Source organism: Ochotona princeps, chromosome 3 (genome assembly GCF_030435755.1).
Source record: "Ochotona princeps isolate mOchPri1 chromosome 3, mOchPri1.hap1, whole genome shotgun sequence".
NCBI lineage: Eukaryota > Metazoa > Chordata > Mammalia > Lagomorpha > Ochotonidae > Ochotona > Ochotona princeps.
This window is the reverse complement of record NC_080834.1, coordinates 26,033,313-26,053,874: the sequence shown is the minus strand read 5'-3', so window position 1 is coordinate 26,053,874 and position 20,562 is coordinate 26,033,313. Positions and strand designations below refer to the sequence as shown.

General features: G+C 60.2%; 3 protein-coding genes across 5 annotated transcripts; 2 read left to right on the top strand and 1 right to left on the bottom strand.

Moving 5' to 3' along the window:
• Positions 1–271: 271 nt before the first annotated feature.
• Positions 272–1,249, top strand: LOC131479887 (keratin-associated protein 10-1-like). Its single transcript, XM_058661545.1, has 3 exons — positions 272–550; positions 614–927; positions 1,027–1,249. The coding sequence occupies exons 1-3, from the start codon at positions 272–274 to the stop codon at positions 1,247–1,249; spliced, it is 816 nt and encodes a 271-aa protein (XP_058517528.1).
• Positions 1,250–9,998: 8,749 nt separating this feature from the next.
• On the bottom strand, positions 9,999–10,841 carry LOC131479893 (keratin-associated protein 10-9-like). Its single transcript, XM_058661555.1, has 2 exons — positions 10,321–10,841; positions 9,999–10,221 (listed from the first exon to the last, which is right to left on the bottom strand). Exons 1-2 carry the CDS (start codon positions 10,839–10,841, stop codon positions 9,999–10,001), a joined length of 744 nt encoding a protein of 247 aa, XP_058517538.1.
• A 1,832-nt stretch (positions 10,842–12,673) lies between these two features.
• LOC131479885 (keratin-associated protein 10-4-like) lies at positions 12,674–20,065 on the top strand. 3 transcript variants are annotated; one of them, XM_058661537.1, is made up of 5 exons: positions 12,674–12,838; positions 12,947–13,367; positions 16,450–16,456; positions 19,252–19,730; positions 19,821–20,065. In XM_058661537.1, exons 1-5 carry the CDS (start codon positions 12,674–12,676, stop codon positions 20,063–20,065), a joined length of 1,317 nt encoding a protein of 438 aa, XP_058517520.1. The 3 variants fall into 3 exon arrangements, with proteins under 3 accessions (XP_058517520.1, XP_058517523.1, XP_058517522.1); XM_058661540.1 differs by lacking the exons at positions 12,674–12,838; positions 12,947–13,367; positions 16,450–16,456 and having other exon boundaries at positions 19,181–19,351; positions 19,448–20,065; XM_058661539.1 differs by lacking the exons at positions 12,674–12,838; positions 12,947–13,367; positions 16,450–16,456 and having other exon boundaries at positions 19,181–19,748.
• Positions 20,066–20,562: the final 497 nt, after the last annotated feature.

The following is a 20,562-nucleotide window of genomic DNA, read 5'->3' as shown; positions in this document are numbered from 1 at the left end:
TGGGAGCAGCCCAGCCAGTCTCAGGCTGGGCAAGCACAGCAACAAATAGGGAAGCTAAAGCAACCACTGTTTGTCCCGCAGGAACAGCTACAAACACCAACAAGGAAGAGGCGGGGATACACAAGCTCCTGTTGGGGCAACACGCACTCGGCAAGGATAAAAGCCGAGGTCCTACAGCCTCTCACACACTCACACCTCCACCACCCACTCACTCACTCACTCACTCCACACACCCCTCCACCACCCACCACCCACCATGGCCGCCTCCACCATGTCCGTCTGCTCCAGCAACCTCAGCTATGGCAGCAACATCTGCATGCCCGCTTCCCACGACTCCTGGCAGGTGGACGACTGCCCAGAGAGCTGCTGCGAGCCGCCCTGCTGTGCCCCCAGCTGCTGTGCCCCGTCCTCCTGTATGACCCTCTGCTGCAAGCCCCTATGCTGCAAGCCTGTCTGCTGTGTGCCCGTCTGCTCCTCCTCCTCCTGCTGCCAGCAGTCTAGCTGCCAGCCCTCGTGCTGTGGCTCCTCCCCCTGCCAGGAGTCCTCCTGTGTGACCCTCTGCTGCAGGCCAGTGAGCTGCAAGCCTGTCTGCTGTGTGCCCGTGTGCTCTGAGAGCTCCTCCTGCTGCCAGCAGTCTAGCTGCCAGCCCTCATGCTGTGGCTCCTCCCCCTGCCAGGAGTCCTCCTGTGTGACCCTCTGCTGCAAGCCCGTGTGCTGCAAGCCTGTCTGCTGTGTGCCTGTGTGCTCTGAGAGCTCCTCCTGCTGCCAGCAGTCTAGCTGCCAGCCCTCGTGCTGTGGCTCCTCCCCCTGCCAGGAGTCCTCCTGTGTGACCCTCTGCTGCAGGCCAGTGAGCTGCAAGCCTGTCTGCTGTGTGCCCGTGTGCTCTGAGAGCTCCTCCTGCTGCCAGCAGTCTAGCTGCCAGCCCTCGTGCTGTGGCTCCTCCCCCTGCCAGGAGTCCAGCTACCTCTGCTGCAGGCCAGTGAGCTGCGTGCCCCTCTGCCCAGCACCCTCGTGCTGCCAGCCCAGCTGCTGCCCCTCGTCCTGCTGCAGACCCTCCTCCAGTGTGTCCCTGCTCTGCCGCCCCGTGTGCAGACCCACCTGCAGTGTGCCCGCCTCCTCCTGCTGTGCCCCCGCCTCGTGCTGCCAGCCCAGCTGCTGCCGCCCGGCCTCCAGCGTGTCCCTGCTCTGCCGGCCTGCCTGCCCCCGCCCGGCCTGCTGTGGCCTCTCCTCGGGCCAGTCCTGCTGCTGAGCGGCCTGACTTTGTGTGGGGCCAGTTCTGTGTGGATCCTGGAATCTGGTTCCTGCGTGTTGAGCTGTTGCTACCCTTAGGCCATCCCCCGAGTTTCTGGGGCCTGGGTGGGACTGAGCTGGACTGTGACAAGGTCAGTCTGTGGTGCTGGGTCCCCCTAGTGGCCTCTGCTCCGCATGGTGTCTGCGTCCAGCTCTCAAGCATTGGGCAAACTCACCATTAAAGTCCTGTAGCTCTGCACCCACTGACTCTGCGTGTCCTGTATCCCTTAGGGACCCTGGGGCTCTCTGTGTAGGATGGAGGGTCCCTGTGTGCAGGTGGGGTTCCCTGTGCAGGGTGGTGTGTCCCTGTGGGCAGGGTTAGGGCTCCCTGTGGTGGGGGTACCCTGTGGGCAGGTTTGGGGCTCCCTGTGTGCAGGTGGGGGCTCCTTGTGCGTGGTTGGGGTTTGCTGTGTGCAGGAGGGGGCTCCCAGGCGTCCTTCCAGGGTGCTGGAGGGCAGGGCTGGGCTGAATCGCCGTGTGACAGCCCGAGGCAGTCTTGGGTCTATCCGTAACGTTTGGGTCATTGCATCGTCATTTTGCTGAGTGGCCACCTTGGCATCTCCTCCTTCCACCTGACCGGGATCTTCTGCCTGGGGAACCTTCTGGGTTCTTCTGGCCTCCCACACATGTGGGTTGCCCTAAGAGGTGGCTGGCAGCCAGAGCCTGGTCATAGGGCTGAGCCTGTCCTTGCGGTGTGTGCACAGGTTGGAAACTGGCAAACATGCGTGCACACGTGGGGTAGCCAGTGCAGGAGGCCAGGGTGGTGGCCACCGGGCACTTCAAGAAATATTCCAAGTTCCGTTTGGATGACGCTGGTGGGCGCCATTGGAGGAGATGCTGCCCTCAGCCCACTGGTTGTGAAACCAAGAAGGAACAAGAGTAGGGGCCAGGGATGCCTTCCCTGCTGCAGAGCTCCTAACCCTGACACTGACCCAGGCACCAGAGCAGGGCGCAAGCAAATGGCCTCCCCACCGCACAGCCTGGACGCCAGAGCGGGGGCCGGAGATGCCCTCCTCACCGCAGAACCCGGGCATCAGAGCAGCCTGAGGGCACAGCCCACCGTGACAGTGGCATCAGCTGTACTCTTCAGCAGCGCGTGGGCCATTGCCCAAGATAGTTGGTCCAGCCCAGGGACGCATCTTAGTGGGTCTTTCAATTGCAAAGACATTCTCTGGGGATCTAACCTAATTAGCAACAAAACAAACAGCCAGGAGACAGAAACATCCTGGGCTAGCACTGTGGCACAGCAAGCTAAGCCTCCAGCTGTGGCACAGGAGGCCATATGGTCACCGGTTTGAGTCCCGGCTGCTCTACTTCTGGTCCAGCTCCCTGCTTGGAGCCCAGAAAAGCAGCAGAGGATGGCCCAGTCCTTGGGTTCTACATGTGGGAGACCTGAAAGATGCTCCTGGCTTCCGATCAACTGCAGCTGTTGCAGCCCTCTGCAGGGTGAACCAGTGGATGGAAGAGCTTTCTCTGTTTCTTCCTCTCAACCTCTCTGATACTACAATCTTAACTCTAACCCTGACCCTGACCCTAACCCCTCTCAATATAAATAAATAAATCTGAAGACAGAAAGGAAAATGTCTTGAGTCTGGAGGTTGACCCTATTGAACAACACGTAATCCAGAGACCCACAGCGTGCTGCCCCCTGCCCTTTGACCTCCTCAGGGTCTGGGGCAAAGGGCAGACGAGTGCTCCCCGTGCCCTCTCTCCCAGGCCGAGCCCGTTGCAGCCCCCTGAAGTGTTTAGCGCGGACTCCAGGAGGGTCACCGGCCCCAACACGGCCCCTGAGTGAGCCTGGGCGCTTGGGCAGCTTGGCAGGTTCCTGCGCCGCCGGGCCCAGCACTCTTCCAGGGAAGGACGAGAAGCCGATGTCCCACCAGACACAGCAAAGAGGAAAGTGCGACTCACATCCAAGGGCTGGAATAGCCACCCAGAGCGGACCCCAAAGTGCCGCGCCAGCAGGGTCAGCCGTGCAGGGGCTGCGGGTGGCGGCTGCACGGAGGTCGAGAGCCAAGCATGAAAAACTTCAAAGCAGATGAGGTTGCGGCAGGAAAGGCACCTAACCCCCACCCCAGGAGAAATAACCTCTACCACCCGGCGTGGCCTGGGGGACAATCCCTGTTCACACCCCCAGCGTGGGCCTGGTGGAGAGGCGCAACACCCGGACACCCGCTGAGCAGCTGGACTCGCTGCCCAGCCTTGCTTGCTGTGGCTGGGGTAGCAGGTGACCCACTGGCCTCCCCCAGGCCCGGCTGGGGCTAAAGGCTGGCATCGCTCCCTGCTGGACTTTGAGTGGTTTTGTTTGGGTTTATGAGTGCGACCTCTTGGATTCTGTACCCCTCCCATGTGACAAAGCACGAAAGATCAGTGAACTTGAACGTCGGAATTGACCCAAACCACAAGACAGGAGGAAGAAGACATTGTCAAGCAGACAGCCTCCCAGGGGACAGTGTCTGAGCGGACGCTGGAGGCCAGGGTGCAGGGGAAGGGAAGGAAGCCCCGAGGGGGCGGCCAGCCGTTTCCCGGCCTGCTGAAGGCCCGAGGACCGTGAGCCATCCGGCCAGCGAGAGAGCAGTGCTTCCACGTGCTCACGACAGACAACAGAATCAAAATCATCAACCAAAGATATGTGCGTGATTGTAAATACTTGGAAATTAAACCACATGCTTCACTATAACCCATGAACACAAGGGAAACCTTAACGCAAACAAACACTGTCTTTAATAAAATTCAAATACATCACATGGGAAAATGCGGCGGACACAGCTGCCACGGGCAGAGAACAGAGGCCAGCTGCCACCGTCTGCGGCGGGAGGAGACCTCAAGCCCAGTGGTGAGGGAGGAAGCCGGTGGAGCAGCACAGGGCGGATCCAAATCCGGCCAGAGACACGGAAAGAGCCGGGCCATGTGGCACCGTGCCCAAGTGAAACCCAACAAGGGGGTGGTGAGGAGGCCAGGGCAGTGGGGAGGCCGGGGCAGTGGGGAGGCCTTGGCAGTGAGGAGGCCGGGGCAGTGGGGAGGCCGGGGCAGTGGGGAGGCCTTGGCAGTGAGGAGGCCGGGGCAGTGGGGAGGCCTTGGCAGTGGGGAGGCCAGGGCAGTGGGGAGGCCGGGGCAGTGGGGAGGCCTTGGCAGTGAGGAGGCCGGGGCAGTGGGGAGGCCGGGGCAGTGGGGAGGGCTTGGCAGTGAGGAGGCCGGGGCAGTGGGGAGGGCTTGGCAGTGAGGAGGCCGGGGCAGTGAGGAGGCCGGGGCAGTGAGGAGGCCGGGGCAGTGGGGAGGCGGCCACAGGCGACAGAGAAGCACCACCAGCGCAGGAGAGGGTCACAGCAGGGCGCCGAGCTGTGCAAACAGCAGCCATGGTCCAGGGAGGTTATGCCACGACACTCGACAATTAAGATAAAATGGGCAAAGAAGTGGAAAGAGGTACGGCACAAAAACTTGAAAAATAGTCCGAGTAGCTCTCTCTCTCTCTCTCTCTCTCTCTTTTTTAAGATTTGCTTATTTTACTTAAATGGCAGAGTTACAGTGAGAGAGGAGAGACAGAGAGCTCTCCCATCTGCTGGTTCACTCCCCAAAGGGCACAATGGACAGTGCTGGGCTGATCCAAAGCCAGGAGACTGGAACTTTTTCCTGGTTTCCCACGCGGGTGCAGGGGCCCAAGGACTTGGGCCCTTGCACCCCTGCTTTCCCGGGCCGTAAGCAGGGAGCTGGATCGGAAGCGGCACAGCTGGGACATGAGCCTGTGCCCACTTGGGATGCTGGCGCCACAGGCAGAGGACTGGCCTATCACGCTACCGTGCCAGACCCGAGTAGGCCTCTGTTAATCAGAAATTGAGTTCATAGCTAAAACACCTCCAACACAGAAAGCATGAATCACACGGCTTTGCTGCTGAGTTCCACCACGCAAGGACGGATGGAATAATACCAACATTTCCCAAACTTCTCCAAAAAATAATGGATGGAAGAAAACTTCTCAACTGATTTTATGGGACCGGCATAGCACCAGTAGGAAAGTCTGACAAGGACATTAAAAGAAAGCTACACGTTTATGACTTCATGAAGACACAAAACTTCCCTAAAAAAAAAAGCCGATTGGACCCAGCAATGTTGAAGCAGTCTTCAGGACGGTTATGGAGAATACGTGCTAGGAACAGGCTGTGGGTGGATGGTGTTAGCTTGGCCGCTGGCCAAAATGTTAGATTCGCCGACCACCAGGGAAAGAATAATTCGGCTGAATATATGAAAAGCGTTCAGATGGCTTTTATTTCAGGGAACCACGGCCATGGGCTTCCCTTCCCCGTGCAGGAGACAGACGTGACGGAGTGGGCTGCGGAGGAGGAAGAGCGCGGAAGAGACGGGAAGGGGCTTTCTAAACTCCCCTTGACACAGAAGCTGAGACGGGGGTCGCCTCGGCCCTTATTGGTGGGGGGATATGGGTCTGAGCCCCTCATTGGTGCAACGGTGGTCTCCCTGCCTGAGGGGCCTGCCAGAATTCCGCCATCCGTTCCGGGTCTGGTTGGAGGCAAATTCCATCCTTTTCCAGCCACCGTGGTAGCCATCAGGTGGCAACTTATTTTGCACCAAAATAAATTACTTTTCATTTTCCATGTGCCATTGAAGCCCTTTGGGTTAGCTGATCATCATTTCCGGCTGACTCAGGCTGTCTCTGACGTGTTAGGTGGGTATAACATTTCCAAAGTTCAACGAATACACCGTGCTGTGTTCTCAAACAAAGGGCAGGGATCATTTCAACGAGGCAGAAGAAGGATTCGGTGAAATTTGATGTCTGTGTGTTTGAAAGAATAGACCTGCTGAAAACCAGCCTGGGGGGGACTGTCCCGTTCCGAGGTGAGATTCCGGCACCACCAGAGTGAGGCGGCAGTACGCATGTGACCGCACCTGCTCCTCGCTGTCCCAGTCTACCTGGCCATGTGCCCAGGGAGTCCCGGGCCACGTGAGGGAGATCTGTTAAGCGGCGGGACACCGATAGCAGCCAACAATGGAAGTCGTGAGCCAACACTGGCTAGAATATTTAAAAAGAAAGTGCAGGACGAGCTAACAGAACTCACACAGGGCGCTGTGTGCGGGCGCACAGGACAGCTTAAAGCCCACGGTCTGTTGTAAAAGCTTTTTTATTTACTTGAAAAGCAGAGAGAGAGAGAGCTTCCATCTTTTCATTCACTCCCCATTTGTTTTAACGTTGGGAGCTGAGCCAGTCTGAAACCAGCAGTCTCTTCCGGGTCTCCCACACAGTGCAGGGGCCCAAGGGCTCAGGCCGTGCTCTGCTGTCGTCCCAGGCCACAAGCAGGGAGCTGGATCCCAAGTGGAGCTGGGACTTGAACCGCTGCATAGGGAGTCCCGGCACTACAGGTAGTAGCCTCACCCACTACGCCACAAAGCCAGCCCCTAACCCCCAGGGGTTAATGCTAATAGGACAAACTTAAGCTGTTCTTGGTTTGTAGAGAGAGCCCTTTGAAACCTCCACTGAGATTAAGACTACATTGGGTTCTACAGTGGACCCCAAGGAGGGAGACCCCAGGTACCTGGGCAGAAGTGTGTCCCTGAGCCAACGTGCCCCCTTGACTCCTTGATGCGGCCCTGCACTTGCCAGGCCCACAGTGCATCATGGGCACGAGAAGGGGCCGGGAGGGCTGGGGTGTCGCCATGGCCACACCTGAAACAGGAGCAGTGTGTGGGTGACGATGCGGGGAGGCTGGGAAGCTGGGGGGTGGGAGGGGCGGGGACAGGCATGTGGCAGGTGCAGGTCAGCCTCACGGACCAAGGGCATGGGGTGTCTCGGAGCGGCCAGAGAAGACCACGCTTACTTGCATGGAGCAGGAAAACTGGCTGCCCCACAACTGGGCTGGATTTCAAAGTGGTGCCCTGAGGGTCCTGCGGAGGAAGTGGGACTGGTGGGAGCGGGGTGAGGGTGTGAGAGTGTGTGGGTGGGAGGAGGGAAAAGGCTTGGAAACTCAGTTTGGAGCACAGGGGAAAAGGCCAGGTGTGTCCTTATGCCTGTGAGACACACTCGCTGCTCAGGGGGCGCGGTGCAGCTGAGCGAGTCCCGGGACCCCGCGGCCTGAGAGGGTGGGCTCTTTCCTGGCATGCAGGGTTTTCTCCCCGCTTCTGGCTGGGGGCTCACGGAGCCACCCAGTGTGTCTGGGAGGTGTCCCTGTGCGTGGGTGTCCACGGGCTACCAATTTTGCAGAGCCTCAGAATACAAGAGCGGTGGGTTGCTGTGGCTTCTGCCACAATGCTGAAGGCAGAAATGAGGGGCAGGCTTTTCGTGAGGCCAAGGACAAATGACGTCATCGCAATTACAAGCTGACCGCTGGAGAGCTGCTGGGGCAGGCCGCTGGGCTGGCACCTGCTGCAGGGAGGCCTGCTCTGTCTCCGGGCCAGCTCCTCCTCCACGCTCTGTGCTGCTCTGCACCCCAGGAACAGGTTCAACTGGGATTCACCTCAAAGCAGCCGGAGTGTCCCTTGTGACTCTCAGAAGCTCAAAACCAGAAACCTTAGACTCAGAGCCAAAGTCAGGAGCCAGGAGCCTCAACTGTGTCTCCCACATGGGTACACCAGGAGCCAAATACCTCAGCTGGGTCTCCCACACAGGTGCACCTGGGTCACGCTAGACTGCTTTCCCAGGAGCTGGGACAGGAGTGGAGCAGCCAGAATTGGAACTGGTGCCCATCGGGATGCCGGCACTACAGGTGGCAGCTTTGCTGGCTATGCCATGATGCTGGACCGGGCCTTGTGAGCGAGTCCCTGCCTTGGCCAGTCCTCTGCGAAGGCAACCTGGCTCCTCCAACGTCTGTGCGCAAGACAGGAGCTGCAAAGCTCCGAGTCGTGGGTCTCACTCACAGATCAAGAGACTTAATTTTGTTAAATCAATCTTCTCCAAACGAATCAACATGCTTAATGTAACCCCAATAAAAGGCCCGGGAGGCTGGGCCTGGCATCGGGCTGCTGGCAAACCATCGCAGGCAGTGCTGACTTCCCATGCGAGTAATGGATCAAGCCCTGGCTGCTCCAGGTCCAGCCCAGCTCCTTGGGAGGCAGCAGAGAACGGCCTGAGTGCCGGACCCCCTGCACATCTAAGGGAGACGCTCGGCTTGGCCTGGCCAGCTCTGGCCACAGTGGCCGTTCTGGGGGCAAATGGAGGATGGAAGATCAGTGTCTCCCCGTCTCTCTCTGTAACTCTGCCTTCCAGAGGTCTGATTTAACGTTATGTGGAACAGGACAGAGTGGCCAACAATCACAAAAGAGAATGGAGTTGGAACACGTCTCCAGCTGGACATCAAGGCCACGTGGTGGACAGTGCCAGGCGCCTGGAGGAGCAGAGACTAGAGCAGCCGGAAGAGACCCCCACACCGCGGCTCAACAGATGGGCCACGGCTCCAGTTCACCAGCCGCGGAAGCTCTCCCCACCTCACGAAGCAGGACCCTCACAGTGTCCTCACAGGTTAACCGGAGGGATTGCAGAGCTGGATCTGACACCCGAGAAACCCCTGGAAGCCAGCATAGAGGTAGGGAGCGTGGACAGCACCCGGCTCTCTAGGCCGGCGCAGTGCACCACAGCCAGGACACTCGGTGCTGCAGGCTCAGGCCGAGGGACCCGGGCGCTGGGAAGGGAGGCAGGCGCCCTCCACTGAGGGAATGTGTGGCCTGCTGGGGAGACCACCCGCGGAGACCTCTCACAACTGGAGCTGACCGCCGGGGGACCCGACAGCCTGACAACCTGATGGCCGGGCTATGGACCTTGCTAAGGTTGAGGTTAAACGCAGCAGATGGCGAATGCTGGAGGGTAAAGGCGACAGACACAGGTAGGCTGGGACCTGGCCATGGCCGTGGGCAACACAGGGTGGCAGAGCCCCGGCTGGACAGGATCTGCTCACAGGGCCTTCAGTGCATGGACTGGCCACTCTGAACGGGGTCCCGAGTGCATTAGCCTCCCCAGACACGCTCCAGTTCCGGATGTGGGAGGGTCCAGGGCACGCTGTGTCCCCCACTGGCACCTGCCTACAAGGTTACAGCCTGCCTCTGAGCCTCAGTGGTCCTGTTCGCTCAGAGGCACCGGGCACTGCCGGCCACGGGATCCTGCACCTCCTGCCCCATCCCAATGCACTTCTGCCTCAGTACCAGGAGCTGCCCCGGCAGACGTCAGGGCTCTGGTCAGCGCAGAAGCCTTGGTGAGTGGGAGAGCCAGGAAACCCCGAGGGGTCAAGGTCCCTGCAGCTCCAGGCTGCTACCCTGAAGGACCGGTGTGTGCGGCGCCAGCAGTACCCACACAGAGGCATGTGACTGTGGGGGAGTCTCGGGGAGCCTTGGACACACAGGTGGGCAAAGGTGCACCCTGGGACGCGCCCAGAAAAGTGGAGCATGTCTCCCCGAGATCTTCAGACTGAGTTAGGCCACCCCGAAAACACAGCTGCAGGTGACCGCGTCTGCTCCAACCGTGCCAGCTCAAAGAACGACAGAGGAAAGCAGTCAGGGGTCGGGACGGTTTATTGAGGGACCATGTGGGGTGTCCACAGCTGAAGTGAGGCCACGTGACCCAGGGCACAGACACCGGGCAGGACAGGAGACCAGAGAGGCCCTAGGGCAGGAGGCAGGTGACATGAGCACAGTGGACAGGCAGGGACCTGACCTGGAGCAGGACGGGCTGAGGCGGGAGTGGGAGGACAGGGCCCCACACAAAGTCAGGCCGCTCAGCAGCAGGACTGGCCCGAGGAGAGGCCACAGCAGGCCGGGCGGGGGCAGGCAGGCCGGCAGAGCAGGGACACGCTGGAGGCCGGGCGGCAGCAGCTGGGCTGGCAGCACGAGGCGGGGGCACAGCAGGAGGAGGCGGGCACACTGCAGGCGGGTCTGCACACGGGGCGGCAGAGCAGGGACACGCTGGAGGAGGGTCTGCAGCAGGACGAGGGGCAGCAGCTGGGCTGGCAGCACGAGGGTGCTGGGCAGAGGGGCACGCAGCTCACTGGCCTGCAGCAGAGGTAGCTGGACTCCTGGCAGGGGGAGGAGCCACAGCACGAGGGCTGGCAGCTAGACTGCTGGCAGCAGGAGGAGGAGGAGGAGCACACGGGCACACAGCAGACAGGCTTGCAGCACACGGGCCTGCAGCAGAGGGTCACACAGGAGGACTCCTGGCAGGGGGAGGAGCCACAGCATGAGGGCTGGCAGCTAGACTGCTGGCAGCAGGAGGAGCCCTCAGAGCACACGGGCACACAGCAGAGAGGCTTGCAGCACACGGGCCTGCAGCAGAGGGTCACACAGGAGGACTCCTGGCAGGGAGAGGAGCCACAGCATGAAGGCTGGCAGCTAGACTGCTGGCAGCAGGAGGAGGAGGAGGAGCAGACGGGCACACAGCAGACAGGCTTGCAGCACACGGGCTTGCAACAGAGGGTCACACAGGAGGACGGGGCGCAGCAGCTGGGGGCACAGCAGGGCGGCTCGCAGCAGCTCTCTGGGCAGTCGTCCACCTGCCAGGAGTCGTGAGAAGCGGGCATGCAGATGTTGCTGCCATAGCTGAGGTTGCTGGAGCAGACGGACATGGTGGAGAGTGTGGTTTCGAGGGGCTTGTGCTGTGAGTGAGAGTGTGGTGAGTGAGTGTGTGAGCAGCTTGGGGCTCCTGTCTTTTTATCCACCCCGGGCTCTTGTTGTCCTAACAGGGAGCTCAGATCTTCCTCCCTACTTGTTTGTGCTGGAATCTGTCCAGGGCTCGTTGGCCTGCGTGTTGTCGCGCACCGTGGCATGGCTGCAGCTGTCTCTTCCCCTTTCAGCTCTCCTGCTTCCTGGCTCTTCCTGTCCTCAGGCTCCTGAAGCGGTGCCGGAGGCTCCGAGAATACTCCCGCCTGCCTGGGCCCCTCCTGCCAGGGCCCACACACAGCTCGGCTGCAGAAGCCCACCAGCCGGCCCTAAGCATGGGCCTTTGGCCCTCGCGCTGTGGGGTCAGCCCCGACCAGTGCACAGGTCAAGGTGGGCGGTGGCGGGCAGTGCTGGCCTTGGCTGATTCGTCCCTGTGGAGCACCGTAGGTCCATCTTCCTCGTGAGCTCCGAGCGTTGTTTAGAGGCCCAGTCTGTCCACAGCAGCCTGTCCACACTTGCTTTCTGTTAGAACCCAGCCTATCTGTGATCTGCCCTGGAGCCATGGGTGCAGCTCTGGTACCAGGAGCCCAGTGCGTATCTGGGGGCCCAGCCACCTGCTTGGCTTTTGGCTGAAAAGCCCTGTCCACAATCTGAGTCTACCTGCAGTGCAGGCTGCCGCCCACCACCTCCCACCAACTGCACCCATGCCCACCCACTCTTTGCCTTCTCAAATCCCCCCAGACCCCTCCAGGGAAACCACCCTCCCACATTTGAGTGGTCACACCAGGGTCCACGCCACATGCACTCTTACACAGAGGTCCCTGGGACAGCTCAGGGTGTGCCTGCCCAGTGGAGTGACACCTGCTATGGGGAGGGCTTGGAGGCCTCCTTGGTGGGGCTGCAGCCCGCTGGACAGGCCTCCAGGCTCCACTGCCACTTCCTGAGCTGCCCCATGTGAAGCTGGCCTTTGTGGGGCCCACCAGCTCCCTGGGGGCTGAGGGAGGGATTCGGAACTCAGCAGTGCTGTAGGCTGAGGAGTTCGGTTCCAGGGATTACAGGAGTGATACAAGCAACCAGCCTGGGTCACCCAGAGACACAGGGACGGGCCAGCCGGGGCCCCAGGCCTGGGACCAAGGGAGAGGAAGGGGACACTCGGGCTGGCTGGGAGGGTTGGAGAGGCTGTCGCATGCACCTAGATGCCCGAGGGGCAGGGAGAGAAGGTGCAGACAGCTAGAACCCACAGGTATCTCTGCCCGTCTGCCAGGGCACAGGCCGCAGGCAGGGAGAAGCCCAATGGCTGCAAGGTTTCCCTAACACACGGTAAGGCTCAGCCATTGTATCCTGCCATGGATAGGGCCATGGGACAGAGCAGCCGGCAGACCAGGTCCAGGAGGGCCAAGCATGGGAACCAGCAATGCAGGCTTCAAACACCTTGGACCAGACCACACCCACAGCAGGACTTGACCACGCCCACACACCAGACCACGCCCACAGCCCATGAGCCTGGCTTGGCCCACACTTGCTCTTCCACCATGTAGGGCACCATGTAGGACGCCGGAGAGCTGACATTTCCGGGCTGGGCTGCGTCCAATAAACATTCCTGCTGGCACTGGAGCCACCCTACGAGGAAGGGGAAGAGGCCAGGGCAACAGGGACAGGGCTGGGACCAGTATAAAAGCCAGAGGGCCTGAGAGCCCCCACACACTCACAACTCACACCTCCACCACCCACCCACTCACTCACTCACTCACTCCACACACCCCTCCACCACCCACCACCCACCATGGCCGCCTCCACCATGTCCGTCTGCTCCAGCAACCTCAGCTATGGCAGCAACATCTGCATGCCCGCTTCTCACGACTCCTGGCAGGTGGACGACTGCCCAGAGAGCTGCTGCGAGCCGCCCTGCTGTGCCCCCAGCTGCTGCGCCCCGTCCTCCTGTGTGACCCTCTGCTGCAAGCCCGTGTGCTGCAAGCCTGTCTGCTGTGTGCCCGTGTGCTCTGAGAGCTCCTCCTGCTGCCAGCAGTCTAGCTGCCAGCCCTCGTGCTGTGGCTCCTCCCCCTGCCAGGAGTCCTCCTGTGTGACCCTCTGCTGCAGGCCCGTGTGTTGCAAGCCTGTCTGCTGTGTGCCCGTGTGCTCTGAGAGCTCCTGCTGCTGCCAGCCGTCTAGCTGCCAGCCCTCGTGCTGTGGCTCCTCCCCCTGCCAGGAGTCCTCCTGTGTGACCCTCTGCTGCAGCAAGCCCCTGTGCTGCAAGCCTGTCTGCTGTGTGCCCGTGTGCTCTGAGGGCTCCTCCTGCTGCCAGCAGTCTAGCTGCCAGCCCTCATGCTGTGGTTCCTCCCCCTGCCAGGAGTCCTCCTGTGTGACCCTCTGCTGCAGGCCAGTGAGTTGCAAGCCTGTCTGCTGTGTGCCCGTCTGCTCCTCCTCCTCCTGCTGCCAGCAGTCTAGCTGCCAGCCCTCATGCTGTGGTTCCTCCCCCTGCCAGGAGTCCTCCTGTGTGACCCTCTGCTGCAGGCCAGTGTGCTGCAAGCCTGTCTGCTGTGTGCCCGCCTCCTCCTCCTGCTGTGCCCCCGCCTCATGCTGCCAGCCCAGCTGCTGCCCGGCCTCCAGCGTGTCCCTGCTCTGCCAGCCTTCCTGCCCCTGCCCGGCCTGCTGCTGAGTGGCGCACTGATGTCCCTGTAGGGCTGGCTGCTCCCTGTCTCTGCAGCCCTGCAGTTGTTGCCAGCAGCCCCCCTGAGCATCTGTGGTGGCTCTGGGCTTGTGCGAGCAGTCCCCCGTTTTCTTAAGTGCTGACCTTTGTCCAGTCAATGAGCCCTGCCCCCAGCCATGGGTGTGCAGTGACCCCAGCCAGGGGAGAAGCCGGGGGTGTGAGCCGCTCATGCGTCTGTGGAATGACCCCTGTACTTTGGTCCATTGTGGCCCACGCCGTTCCTGCATACAGGCCTCTGTCTCCACCCCCCCACATGCCATTTCCAGAACTCTTCCCCCAATAAACCTCTTTCCCTGACAGCTCGGCCATTTTCATTCTGTCATTTCTTATCCACGGCGCTCCCAATGCTGCGGCATCGCAGCCCCTGTGGGGTGCCCGAGAGGCCCATGGTGCCCCACCAGCAGGTGTCTGGAGGACAGAGCTGTGATGAGGGCGTAGGCCCGTGTGGCCTCAGTGGAGGGCCTGGGAGCGGCTACCCTCCAGGGCTGGTGCCTCTAATCTCTCTTCCTTCAGTTTTCTCTCGGGAGAGGGTGGAGGCCGGAGAGGAGCTGGGCGGAGGCTGGCACAGGGCTCCCGGAGGCGCTCAGTTAGGATGCCAGCTGCCTCCGCTCCGGGCTGTCCTCCGAGGCTGTGACCTCTAGCCCGGCACTGCGCCGAAGCTTGGCTGAGACACGCCCCACATAGAAGGGAGCACCAGGCTCGCCCCTGGGCACCGGGGGCTCTTGGGGCACCTGAAGCCCACAGACCGCCGGGCAGAGGAGGCCTGCCTGACCACTGCGGGATCGCCAGAGAAGCGCCTACCCTGGTCTGCGGCGCCGCTGAACCAGCAGGTGTGGAGCCACAGGAATGCCATGGGGCAGGCTGCTTGAGGGCTCAGGGCACCCGCATCATCAGCGTGCCTGCTCTAAGTCCTGCCTGCGGGTCGGTCCAGCTTCTATCCCGGGCGCAGCTGGGAAGCTACAGGTGTCGGGGAGAGCTGGATGGAGCTCTCGGCTCCAGCCGTGGCCCGGTCCAGGCCAGGCTGCCGTGGGCGTCTGCAGGAGGGCTGTCAGACAGAAGATCCCTGCCCTCTTTCCTCCCTGCTTCCCTCAATCCCTCTCAAAAAATTACCAGTAACTTTGCATATTAACAATAAGTATCCAAAGAAGAAATATTGGAAACACATAACAGCATCTAAGAAACCTAAGGTGGAGTATAAACAATTATAAACCATACACTGAAAATAGCCCTAAATAAATGGGAGGATACCTCATGCTCATGTGTTGGAATAGTTAAAATTGGTAAACTTCCCATGCTGGGACCAGCATCGTATTTGGTAAGTTCCCACCCATGATGCTGAAGTCCTACATGGGCAATAGTTCGTGTCCCAGTCACTCTGTTTCCAAACCAGTTCCCTGTTAATGCATCTGTGTAGGAGCCCAGGGACTTGGGGCCCTGCCACCCACCAAGGAGCCCCGGAAGGAGCTCCTGGCACCTGGCTTCATCGGGGATACAAAGAAGGTCTTCTGTCCACTAGCTCACTCCCCAGAGGGCTGCAAAGGCCAGAGCTGAGTTGATCCGAACCCAGGAGCCAGGAGCTTCTCCCAGGTCTCCCACGTGGGTGCAGGAACCCAAGGACTTGAGCCGTCTTCTGCTTTTCCAAGACACAAGCAGGGAGCTGGATGGGAAATGGGGCTGCCAGGACTTGAGCTGGCACCGACATGGGATGCCAGTGCCACAAGATGGAGGATTAGCAAGCTGTGCCACTGTGCCAGCCCCAAGTCAAAGACATATTGAGCAAAACAACAAAACTGGCAGCATGACACTATGATTTGAGGATGTATTACAACGCTATTGGAACCCAGACACCAAGGTGCCACAGGAGAGAAAGCCTGGAAACAAACCCAAGCAGGTGCTGTCCTCTGCTTTGATGAGGATACCAAGAGGACAGTAAAGGACCGAGCCGCTCCTGGGAAGGAGACATTTACAGGGAGAAGGAAATTGGGCCCTTTGTCACCTTGTAGGAAAAATTCAGCTCAAAACATGGTAAAGACTCAAATGTTAGGACTGAAACTGTGAAGCTTGGGAACAGGGAACGTTTCCTGAAACTACGGAAGCAAGGCGCGAAGACCAAACAGGCAGGTGGTCGACCCGGAAGGCGGCAGGCACACCCGCTGTAGCTGGCCTGCAGACACAGGGAGAGGCGACAGGGAGGAGCCGCAGCCCAGAACCCGGAGGCGACACTCGCCAATACCGCCGCCGGCCCAGGACAATGCCCAGAGGTGAGAAATGTGAACAGCAGCAAGGAAACGGTAACTCAGAAGGCACGTGGACAAACAAACATTTCTGAAAGCCAGGGCTCCTTGGAGAACACAGTGTCCTGTCCAGCAGGGAAAGGTGAAGGAGCGCTTTGCACCTGCCGGCCGGCTCTCGTGGAAAGAAAAGCAGAAACCTCACACCTGCCGGGTGGAGGACATTGGCAAGGCCAGCACGGGGACAGCCCGGAGAAGGGGACACTGCTCTCTGGAGAGATGCCTGCCTGCCCACGAGGCAAGGTGCAACCACAATTTGGGATCTCCCAGAGTGAGGCTGAGCACGGAGAGCCCGGCTTGAAGCGGGGACCTCTGTCACTGTGACAACGCCAGGTGCAGGAGGGCCAGCCCCACTGGTCTCTCTCTTGCGTGGGCTCTGAGGGCGGGCAGTGTTGGTGGGCCTGTGGGGACGCATTGCACTGCAGGCGACCATGGTCATCCTCACTCCCTCATGTCTCAGAATTGCCAACAGGCTAGGTTGTTGTCCTAGCATCTCCACTGGGCTTGGTCTGTGCGGTGGACACGCAGAGCACCCCCCACACATACACAGTCACTAACTGCTGACAGTAAGAGCAGGTCAACCGTAAGGACGTGACAAAACCAAATGAAATAAAAATGAAGAGGAACATGTGGGAGGCCTTCCTGAGATTGGCAAGACGCACAAGAGAAGACGAGCAGATTGAGTTTTGTTACAGCTAACAGCATCTGGGCCCGGCACGACAGCTCGATGGCGGAGCCCTCGCCTCGCATGCGCTGGGATCCCATATGGTCGTGGTTTGTGTCCGGCTGCCGCTCTCCCCATCTAGCTCCCTGCTGTGGCCTGGGAAGGGGAGAAAACTAGACAAAGACTTTTCTCTCTGTCTCCTCCTGTACATCTGCCTTTCCAATAAACATTAATAAATATTTAGAAAAACAACTAAAAGTACTTGGATTTTAATTCATTTGTCTCAGCTCATCCGTCACAGTGGCCACACAGCCTTTGTCAGAGTGACACGCTAGAGGACATTGGCAGTGAGCGTGGGTGGACGTGAGGAGCAGCCACCTCTCGCGGGCGTGCAGGGGCACGAGTGCCGCCTGGCCCACCATGGCTGAAGCTCCCATTTGGCAAGGCTGCAGATGCTCAGCTTCCCAGAGCTCAGCTGCTGGGGTCCGTGTGGTGGGTGTGGAAGACAGGAAGGTGGAAGAGTATTGTTCCATTGCAGGCAGGGCCGCAAGGAACTTCCCGCTGTGGCAGGGCCGGGCGGTGGATATCTCTACGACCACCTGAATGCAGCTCCTCCTCCCTTTGCATGGACACCGGACTATCCCACTGAGATTTCTGTAATCTGCCTAGGCACTGTCTGCCTCTGCGGAGTTAACAGTTAACGTATAGTATCTGTGCGAGCTTGGAAGCTGATGTTGCTGATATCGCTTTTAGCAATAAGGTTTTTACCAATTGCTGCCACAGCTGCCCCCTTTGGTCCTATGCTAATCGAAGGCATAGCAGTTACCTTTGTTTAGAATCCTCTTCTCCTAATGACCATATGCTAATCAAGGGTGCTAGTCTCCAGGTGTAGGGGAAACCCATTCTTTCCCTCTTTCTTTGATCTTTGGGTCCTGCCTCCTGTGTTACATTTCCTCCCTTAGCTGATTCAGAGGTGTTACTGATTGAGCTTGCCTTAGGTGAAACAAATGGCAGAATTATCTTTAGAAACACCCACTTGATCATGACGTAAAAAGTCTGAGCCAGAGTTTGACTGATTCTGTATAAATAAAGCGGACGGCTTTATTGCTGTGTCCACTATCGTCAAGGAATCCTGGTGGTCCGTCTCTTTCTTTCTCTTTGTGCCTCATCCACGCACCCTTCGCGAGTTCCGAACCTCGGCCGGAGCTGGTCTCCGGCACTCGCCAGCAGAGATTTGCCTCTCTCCAGAATTGGGAGGCACGTGCTACACCCAACATGCGCTGGTCGCACGGCACGCACGTCCTCCTGGGAAGAACAAGAACATGCACCCAGCACACACGGCGGCATTGGTCAACTCAGCCCAAACCCAGAAGTGAGGCAGAACAGGTGAGCGGCCAGCAGCAGCGCCGGCCGTGGCCCTGGCAGCACAGAGTGGAGGGAGTCAGACACAGGACCTCCCGCAAGTGCACACACAACAAAACCACCAGTGGGAAGTCGGGGGCTGACCGCCATGGGTCAGCCTCATCTCCCCCCACACTACTGTCCATCCAGTGTGAGCACAGGGGAGTCCGTCTCTCACAGCCCATTTCCAGAGAGCTGCTGCAGGCAGGCTCCACCCAAGCTGGAGGGTAAGTCCATAAAGCAAGCATGTAGCAACTGGAGGGGGGAGCCAGAGACCCCACAGAGGGCGCCAGGACAGAGGAGGCCAAACCCCAACATGGCCCGACGACCCTGGACTCCTTGCAGCTGAGTGCAGGGGACCGTGCAGACACACAGCAAACATAAACAAACACGAGCCAACAAACAGGGAAAGCACCATGTTTACAAGTGACTTGGGGACACACATGGTGGCGGCACCCTGCACCCCGGATGAGCCATGCTCACCTGACCAAAGGAGTCCTGGGAACTGGCTGACCAGACGTGGGGTCCCCTGCCCCCTGAGGGGTACTGCTGACCAGACATGGGATATCCTGCCCCCTGAGGGGACTGCTGACCAGACGTGGGGTCCCCTGCCCCCTGAGGGGTACTGCTGACCAGACGTGGGGTTTCCTGCCCTATGAACGGGAACAGGACCGGTGTGCGCCAATTAGAGGCAGTTTCTCCACCTTAGGAGGTCGGGCCTCCGTTAAGCCTGAAAGCTCCCATAACAAGGAACACACCAGCATCAGGGACACAAACAGCAGGGCAAGGGACAGCATCTGGGAAGGACCCTGGAGGGACATGCCGGGCACTGCCAAGCCTGCAGGTAGGACAGGTACGTGGACAGAGAGGGGCGCTCCCGGGAACAGGGCAGAGCAGCTGCTGGGGCACAACAGACCAAAGCAAGAATTGGAGCAGGGAGCAGAGACGAGGAGCCTGGCTTTGGGACAGCCCGAGGGCCGCCAGGTGGGCTTCGGGACAGCCCGAGGGCCGCAGCCCCATGTTAAGCATCCTGGGCTCTGCTTCCAACAATCCACAAATAAACTAATGAGGGATGTGGGGAGCTGGAGCCCGTACACAAGGAAGAGGAAGTGGAGCAGGCTCTGGTGGGGAAAACACGGGGCGGGTATAAAACCACACGGCTCAGGCCATCTTGTGTCCACCAACACCGACTCACACCCACTCCTTCAAATCACGCCTGCTCACACCTGCTCACCACCCAGCATGGCTGACACTTGCTGTACCAGGACATGTGTGCTTGCTGCGTCCACCGTGTCCGTCTGCTCCAGCAGCAGCCGGCCCTGCTCACCCAGCACCTGTATCAGCTCCTCCTGCCCAGTGGACAATGGCCAGGAGAGCTGCTGCGAGCCGCCCTGCTGTGCCCCCAGCTGCTGCGCCCCGTCCTCCTGTGTGACCCTCTGCTGCAAGCCCGTGTGCTGCAAGCCTGTCTGCTGTGTGCCCGTGTGCTCCTCCTCCTCCTCCTGCTGCCAGCAGTCTAGCTGCCAGCCTTCATGCTGTGGCTCCTCCCCCTGCCAGGAGTCCTCCTGTGTGACCCTCTGCTGCGTGCCCGTGTGCTGCAAGCCTGTCTGCTGTGTGCCCGTGTGCTCCTCCTCCTCCTCCTGCTGCCAGCAGTCTAGCTGCCAGCCCTCATGCTGTGGCTCCTCCCCCTGCCAGGAGTCCTCCTGTGTGACCCTCTGCTGCAGGCCCGTGTGCTGCAAGCCTGTCTGCTGTGTGCCCGTGTGCTCTGAGAGCTCCTCCTGCTGCCAGCAGTCTGGCTGCCAGCCCTCATGCTGTGGCTCCTCCCCCTGCCAGGAGTCCAGCTACCTCTGCTGCAGGCCAGTGAGCTGCGTACCCCTCTGCCCAGCACCCTCGTGCTGCCAGCCCAGCTGCTGCCCCTCGTCCTGCTGCAGACCCTCCTCCAGCGTGTCCCTGCTCTGCCGCCCCGTGTGCAGACCCGCCTGCAGTGTGCCCGCCTCCTCCTGCTGTGCCCCCGCCTCGTGCTGCCAGCCCAGCTGCTGCCGCCCGGCCTCCAGCGTGTCCCTGCTCTGCCGGCCTGCCTGCCCCCGCCCGGCCTGCTGTGGCCTCTCCTCGGGCCAGTCCTGCTGCTGAGCGGCCTGACTTTGTGTGGGGCCCTGTCCTCCCACTCCCCCCTCAGCCTGTCCTGCTCCAGGTCAGGTCCCTGCCTGTCCACTGTGCTCATGTCACCTGCCTCCTGCCCTGGGGACCCATCTGCCCGGTGTCTGTGCCCTGGGTCATGTGGCCTTGACCTCAGCTGTGGGCACCCCACACGTCCCGTCAATAAACCGTCCTGACCCCTGACTCTTCTTCTCTGTCGTTCATTGGGTGGGTGGGTAGCTATCATTCGGCCTCCAATGGTATTTTGGGGAGCCTGACTCGGCCTGGAGATCAGAAGGGAGCAGGCCTTTGCCCAACTCCTTCAGGCTGGGCTGACCCTGCCCACATCGGGGATTCTGGGGGCTGCACCCACAGTCAGGTGCTGTTCCGGGTGCTTGCCAGCTCCAACACCCACCTGGCTGTCCGGATTGGTCCGAGGCTGTCCTGGCCTGCTGAGGCACAGGGCCGTCCTGACCCCAGGCGGGCCTCCA

Excerpts from the sequence above, each read along its gene's own strand:
- LOC131479893 (XM_058661555.1), bottom strand. The coding sequence starts at position 10,841 with ATGTCCGTCTGCTCCAGCAACCTCAGCTATGGCAGCAACATCTGCATG. Across the intron at positions 10,222-10,320 it reads CAGTCTAGCTGCCAGCCCTC|CTGCTGCCCCTCGTCCTGCT; the intron begins GTGCTGTGGCTC and ends CTGCCAGCCCAG.
- LOC131479885 (XM_058661537.1), top strand. The coding sequence starts at position 12,674 with ATGTCCGTCTGCTCCAGCAACCTCAGCTATGGCAGCAACATCTGCATG. Across the intron at positions 12,839-12,946 it reads TGACCCTCTGCTGCAAGCCC|TCCTCCTGTGTGACCCTCTG; the intron begins GTGTGCTGCAAG and ends CCCTGCCAGGAG. Across the intron at positions 19,731-19,820 it reads CTCCTGCTGCCAGCAGTCTG|CACCCTCGTGCTGCCAGCCC; the intron begins GCTGCCAGCCCT and ends CCCTCTGCCCAG.
- LOC131479887 (XM_058661545.1), top strand. The coding sequence starts at position 272 with ATGTCCGTCTGCTCCAGCAACCTCAGCTATGGCAGCAACATCTGCATG. Across the intron at positions 551-613 it reads CCTGCCAGGAGTCCTCCTGT|AGCTCCTCCTGCTGCCAGCA; the intron begins GTGACCCTCTGC and ends GTGTGCTCTGAG. Across the intron at positions 928-1,026 it reads CAGTCTAGCTGCCAGCCCTC|CTGCTGCCCCTCGTCCTGCT; the intron begins GTGCTGTGGCTC and ends CTGCCAGCCCAG.